This window comes from Muntiacus reevesi, chromosome 20 (genome assembly GCF_963930625.1).
Source record: "Muntiacus reevesi chromosome 20, mMunRee1.1, whole genome shotgun sequence".
NCBI lineage: Eukaryota > Metazoa > Chordata > Mammalia > Artiodactyla > Cervidae > Muntiacus > Muntiacus reevesi.
In genome coordinates, this window is record NC_089268.1 from 9,516,252 (window position 1) to 9,522,808 (window position 6,557).

Below are 6,557 nucleotides of genomic sequence, written 5' to 3' on the forward strand. Positions count from 1 at the left end.
GTGTCCAAGTCCTCAGACCCTTCCCCACCTCCCCCTCCTTTCCCTTTTGCGAAGGATTGTTCCCTTTCACTGCCTGGTCTCCCAGGGCAACCCCCGCCGCCGGGTGTGAGAGGCGAGAGTGTGTCACTGTGTGTGCGTGACACTCTGGGTCTTTTGGAGGGAGGGGTCTCTGCCCCACCCCCTGCCACTGATCCTGTAGCCCTAGTCCCTTCCCCCCAATTCCTTGGGTCCTCACAGTCCCCATGGGTGATTTGTTCACAGTCCCATCCTGGTGTCCAGTCTAAGCCTTGAGAGGGGGTCTTGGAACAGGTGGCCCTCCCCCACCCCTCTCCTTTCTCTGAGTACCCCCTCCTCTTTCTCTCCACCTTACAATAGCTGCAGCCGGCCAGGGGTCGGATGGGGGGATTAGGGGAGGGGGCCAGGATTAGGGGAGTGGGCCAGCCGATGAAAGGGGCTGGAGGAGAGCAGAAGGAAGGGAGGGGGCTGGGAGGAGGAGGAGGAAGGGGAGGGGGTCCGCGCTAATCGACTCTGGAGCCCACATAAGGACTGGCCACGGACTGAAGGAGAGGACAGGGAAGTAGGGGGGAACCGGGGGAGGGGGTGAGGGGACCCACTGCTGCCTTGCCCCAGAGACAGGCCACCCCCTGGCAGTTGTAGCCCAAGTCCTGGAACCCCAGTTCAGGCTGGAGGAGACAGGACGCCCATCACGATCTCTCCACACCTCCCCCCGCCCCCCGTACCCCTCTCATCCCCTGCCCTCAATGGGGATCGGTCTGCCCCTTCCTCTTCTCTTCCTTCCTCGACCCTTCCTTTACTGGGAAGTCCTGGAAGAGGCTTATGCCCGCTTCCCGCTCCGGGCATTCGGCTCCTGGCGGGCCCCCGGCCCCCGCCACGACACGCGCACACCCGGTCCCCGAGAGGGGCCCCACCTCGTGCGGGTGCGTGTCCCTGCTTCCGCGTGGTGCCTCCATCCCCCCGTACCTCCCGGGCGCCTCCCTCCCCCGCCCCGGGCCGCGGCTCCTGATTGTCCAAACGCAATTCTCGAGTCTCTAGCTCTGGCCGAGAGTTGAGTCTGGACGTCCCGAGCCGTCGCCCCCAAACCTCGAGGGGGAGAGCGGGTCGGAGGGTGTAGGCAGAGCCAAGGCGGAGGGCGGCGCAGGTCCCCCGGGTGGAGAGGGGACCCGGGGCACGTCGGGACTCGGCTCTGTTCACGGGGTCGGAGGACGGCAGCGGCAGAGACTCCTCTGCGGCTTTCCCCCCTCCGCCCCGGAATCCCGGGCTGGGACTGCGGAGAAGCCGCGCGGGGGAACCGGGCACGCGGGCCCCCAGAGCCGCCGGGGGGAGGCGGCCCCTCTCCCCACGCCCGCCGTCCCCTCCCCGGGGGCCGGCGACACCGGGCCCCGCCCTGCGGAGCGGAGGCCCCAAGGGGGGCTGCGGGGAGGGGACAGCGCCGGCAGGGGGACGGGAGCGCGGCCCCCGCGCGGAGCGGGCCCCGGGGGCGGGGAACCGGCGTCCACGGCGCTGCCACCCGCGCGCGCCTCCGGGTGACGTCCCCGCCGCCGGGAGGTGGGGGCCACAGGCGGGCGGAAGTGACGCAGGGCCGAGCGCCCGGGCCATGGCGGTGGCGGCGGCGAGGGACCGGCGTTCACGGCGCTGCCACCCGCGCGCGCCTCCGGGTGACGTCCCCGCCGCCGGGGGGGGGGCGCGGGCGGGCGGAAGTGACGCAGGGCCCAGCGCCCGGGCCATGGCGGTGGCGGCGGCGGCGGTGCGAGTTGCTGTCTGAGCGGCGGCTGGGGACCGGACGGCCTCGGCCGGGTAGCCCGGCCCCGGGAGCGGCGCTGCGGCGGCTGGGGCGCCGACGGCGGGATCCGGGTGAGGGGCCGCGCGGCGGCGCGGTGCGGGGATCCCCGGAGGGCGGGGTCCGCGCGAGGGCCGGGCCCCCTGACACCCTTCCCCCACCCCCCAGCCCACCTCTCCGGCGCGGCGGCGGGGCTGCCCTGGTGCGGTCACCATGACGACACCGGCGAACGCCCAGAACGCCAGCAAAACGTGGGAACTGAGCCTGTATGAGCTCCACCGGACCCCGCAGGTGACAGGGGTTCTCCGACTGCAACTTACTGCCTTTCACTTAGACCGCTCCATCCGCAGACCCCCTTCTCACAGCCTGTTTTCCACTTTTGGCCCTTTTCTGCCCAGCTTCACACTCCCTGGCCCTGCTTTGGAATCACCTTTCACATTTAGCTCGTTTAATCCTCAAAACTGACGTGCCAGAGAGGTAGAGCCAAGTATTATTGTCTTCGTTTGAAAGATAGTAAACAGGCTGAAATGAGCTTCCCTGGTCTTCAGTTCTGCATCATAAGCCAGTGCATTTAAGACTCCCCTTGGGAGTTTATTCAAAATGGGATTCCGGGCCGGATTTCGCCCCCCCCCCCCCCCCCCACACACACACTAACAGTAATGGGATGGGACCCCAGACTCTGCGTTTTTAGCATGCACCATAGGGGATTCTGATATAGGCAGTACCAGGACCCCACTGGAAGAAATTCTGTTGACTAAGTCTTCCCTAGAAGGAAAATCTGTGCTATGCCCATCTCCAGGCCTATTGCCAAACCTCAGATCCTCCTATTTCAAAGCACCTACTCTTAGGATTTCTCTCTTCCTCAAGTGGCCAAATGGGGTACCCAGATTCTGCCATCTCACTGTATTTCTCAAGACTCCAGTTTCATGGACCACTTGTCCCTAAAATCCCTTTTACCTCTTTCTACCACCACCTTTCCACTCATTGCCGTCTCCAGGAAGCCATCATGGATGGCACGGAGATTGCGGTTTCCCCCCGGTCACTGCACTCAGAGCTCATGTGCCCCATCTGCCTGGACATGCTGAAGAACACGATGACAACCAAGGAGTGCCTCCACCGGTTCTGCTCTGACTGCATCGTCACGGCCCTGCGGAGCGGGTAACAGGAGGGACGGGTCTGAGGTGGGGGCAGGGGGAGAGAGCCAGGCCCTCCGTCCCCAGTGACTGAAGGCTCAAGGCCTCCTTTCTCCCACCCCAGGAATAAGGAATGCCCTACCTGCCGAAAGAAGCTGGTATCCAAGCGGTCTCTGCGGCCAGACCCCAACTTCGATGCTCTGATCTCTAAAATCTACCCCAGCCGGGAGGAGTACGAGGCCCACCAAGACCGGGTGCTCATCCGCCTCAGCCGCCTGCACAACCAGCAGGCGCTGAGCTCCAGCATCGAGGAGGGGCTGCGCATGCAGGCCATGCACAGGTTCGGGGGCCACAGGGAGGTGGATGCGCTGCGATGGGACAGAGCCACTGGTCAGATGCCTGGGGGTCTCTGCTTCTAGGTCTCAGCATCGTGAGCGCCGACCACCATCTAACTGTCGTGCCTGGAGGTCGTGGATGTGAACCATAGCTTTTTAGTTAGCAACTAGCACTACTATTATTTTTTTCTTAATACTTATTTATTTGGCTGCACCAGGTCTTAGTTATAGCATGTGGCATCTAGTTCCCTGACTAGTGATCAGCCCAGGCCCCCTGCAGTGGAACTGCAGAGCCTTAGCTGCTGGACCACCAGAGAAGTCCCTGACACTGTTATTCTTAATGGAATGCCTCACCTTCTAACTTTCTAGAAGTTAGAGCAGCAAAGTGATTTTTGAGCATAAGCTTTGGGTTCACACTGCCGGGAATTAAATCACCTCCTAGGGCAGCATCGCTCAGTCTTTATTTTTTTCATCAGTTAGTCTTTAATGTGTATCTGAATTACCTGAGAGTTTTGTTTAAAATGTAAATTCTGATTTGGTAGGTCAGGAGTTGGGCCTAGATTCTGTGTTTCTCCAAGCCTGTGCTACTGGGTCTTGGACCACACTTTGAGAGGCAAAGGGACTATGATCTCAGACTAATTATTTAACCTCTCTAAGCCTCAGTTTCGTCAGCCATAAACAAAATGGTATAATTACCTGTGTCTGTAGGATTTGTATAATTTGAGGCAATCAGTGCAAACACTTAGCAACGTGCTTGGCACATAGTTAGTATGGAATAAATATTAGGAATCATCGTTAAGATTTCCCTGGTTTCTTAATTCTCTGAAGTTTAAGTCTAAAGCCCTTATCCTTGGTGCTTTCTAATCTCGACCACTTGCTCCCACAGGGCCCAGCGTGTGAGGCGGCCGATGCCCGGGTCAGATCAGACCACAACGATGAGTGGGGGTGAAGGAGAGCCCGGGGAGGGAGAGGGGGATGGAGAGGACGTGAGCTCAGACTCGGCCCCGGACTCTGCCCCAGGCCCTGCTCCCAAGCGACCCCGCGGAGGGGGCGCAGGGGGGAGCAGTGTAGGGACAGTGGGGGGTGGCGCTGGCGGGGTGGGTGGGGGCGCCGGCTCTGAAGACTCGGGCGACCGGGGAGGAACCCTGGGAGGGGGGACCCTGGGCCCCCCAAGCCCTCCCGGGGCTCCCAGCCCCCCAGAGCCAGGTGGAGAGATCGAGCTCGTGTTCCGGCCGCACCCCCTGCTCGTGGAGAAGGGAGAATACTGCCAGACTAGGTGAGAGCCTTGACTTCCCCAGACCACTAAGAGAGCAAGGGTCATGGTCTCCATCACAAGTGGGCCTCGCCCAGACCCAGACAGAGTCCGCAGCCCAGAGGCCCTGCGCGCGTCTCCACTGGCGGCGTCCGTGCTCTCAGCTTGCCCCCTCTCCTGCCCCAGGTACGTGAAGACCACTGGTAACGCCACAGTGGACCACCTCTCCAAGTACTTGGCCCTGCGCATTGCTCTCGAGCGGAGGCAGCAGCAAGAGGCGGGGGAGCCGGGCGGGCCTGGAGGGGGCACCTCTGACGCCACCGCCGGACCTGACGGGGGCTGTGGGGAGGGTGGGGGTGCCGGTGGAGCCGACGGCCCTGAGGAGCCGGCCTTGCCCAGTCTGGAGGGCGTCAGCGAAAAGCAGTACACCATCTACATCGCGCCCGGGGGCGGGGCGTTCACGGTGAGCGCCCCTCAGGGCCGCTGGGGGGGTGGGTGGGGTGGCGCACAGCCGCAGACCCCGACCTCCTCACCCATCCGCCCTCCTCTGCATCTCTGTCTCCTTTCTGTGTCCGTCCTTCTTCCCCATCGCCCATGTCCTCGCTTTGCCCCGTTTATTGTTTCTTTGTCTTCCCTCTCCCTTCGGTCACTTTCCCTCTCATCTTACCATCTTTTCCACCTCACTTTTCTCCCTCTCTTCCCCCTTCCGCCACCTCTGTAGACACTGAATGGCTCACTGACCCTGGAGCTGGTGAATGAGAAGTTCTGGAAGGTGTCCCGACCACTGGAGCTCTGCTATGCCCCCACCAAGGATCCAAAGTGACCCCACAGGGGGCGGCCAGAGAATGGGGGCCATTGGGTGTCCTTGAGTCCTGGACTACCCCCTGCCTGGCTTCTTTGTCCCCCAGAGCCCCCCAGCCTGACCAGCCAGCAAGAGGACACAAACAAGGACAAGTGGCTTTTATACAAAGTATCTATATCAGATTCTTCTATATTGTACAGAGTGGGGCTTGGCCCCCGTCTACTGCCTTTTCTATTGCCCTCAACCTCCCGTCCACATGAGATGCTGGGGAGAGTGAAAAGCCCTCCCCTCCGTGCCCTCCTACCAACAACAACAAATTTGCTTTTTTTCCTCTTTGAAACCTGCGGTTCTGTGTCTCTTTATCAGGGGTGTACTAGAAGGAGAGGGAAACAAAGATCGGGGAGAGAATCTTAGAAATCATGTAGACTCAGTCTTGGAAATGGGGAGGAGATGTCAATGGCTATTCATGGTGTGTAGGTCCCATTTTCCTGAATCTTCAAATCAGCAAATAGGTAGGAAAATAGGAACGATCTGTGGAGCTGGAAGAGTGGAGAGGTGTGAAGTCAGTTCCCAAGCTTGCCCCTGTGACCTGAACGCCCAGGCTGGGATCAGGGGTGTTGGTACCACCACAGGGAAAGTAGCTTGAAGAAGGTGTGTCTAGACATGGAGGGCCCTGATGTTTGGAAGGGGGGATGATTTCCTTGACCGTGCCAGAGGAGCTGGTTCCTAAAGCTGGAGAGAAAAGGCCCGGAGGTGGGGAGGGCTCCGACCCCTCCTCCCCACCCCACAGCCTCCTACAGACAGCAGGGCCGGGACCACAGTCCCCGGGAGCTAGCTAGCCAGTACCCGCCGAGCCGCGCCGCCCAGCGGAGGAAAGGGCCCCAGGATTGCAGTTCCACGCCGTCCTGGAGGCGGCTGAGAGCAGAGGGCTGGGGGTGTTCAGTGAAGCCCTCGCTGCCCGCCCACCTCGATAGCGGGGCTGCGGAGGGGTCCCTCTCCAGGAGGGACCAAAGCTGCCCTCGGCCTCTCTGCCCCCTCACACTTCCTGTTTCCGTCGCCCTTTGCGCCCCCAAACTCCTGCGGCTGGCTCAGCCTTGGCCCTCCTAGCGGAGGGGTCTGACCTGCCGAGCCGAAGGGCACCCTACTGCACGCTTAGCATTTTTCGCTGCCGCCCTCTCGAGCCCACCACCCTCTGTGCGGCGGACACGGGGAGTCCTCTGCAGCCCCGGTGACCGGG

The 6,557-nt window shown here is 61.7% G+C and overlaps 1 protein-coding gene across 1 annotated transcript; it reads left to right on the plus strand.

Annotated features, from left to right (window-relative positions):
- The first annotated feature begins 1,595 nt into the window (after window positions 1-1,595).
- Window positions 1,596-5,660, plus strand: RING1 (ring finger protein 1). Its single transcript, XM_065912310.1, has 7 exons — window positions 1,596-1,872; window positions 1,967-2,089; window positions 2,796-2,956; window positions 3,056-3,271; window positions 4,153-4,542; window positions 4,705-4,981; window positions 5,240-5,660. Exons 2-7 carry the CDS (start codon window positions 2,012-2,014, stop codon window positions 5,339-5,341), a joined length of 1,224 nt encoding a protein of 407 aa, XP_065768382.1. The 5' UTR covers window positions 1,596-1,872; window positions 1,967-2,011; the 3' UTR covers window positions 5,342-5,660.
- Window positions 5,661-6,557: the final 897 nt, after the last annotated feature.

Coding starts and splice junctions, on each gene's coding strand:
- RING1 (XM_065912310.1), top strand. CDS start 2,012: ATGACGACACCGGCGAACGCCCAGAACGCCAGCAAAACGTGGGAACTG. Junction 2,090..2,795: donor AGCTCCACCGGACCCCGCAG/GTGACAGGGGTT, acceptor TGCCGTCTCCAG/GAAGCCATCATGGATGGCAC. Junction 4,543..4,704: donor GGAGAATACTGCCAGACTAG/GTGAGAGCCTTG, acceptor CTCCTGCCCCAG/GTACGTGAAGACCACTGGTA.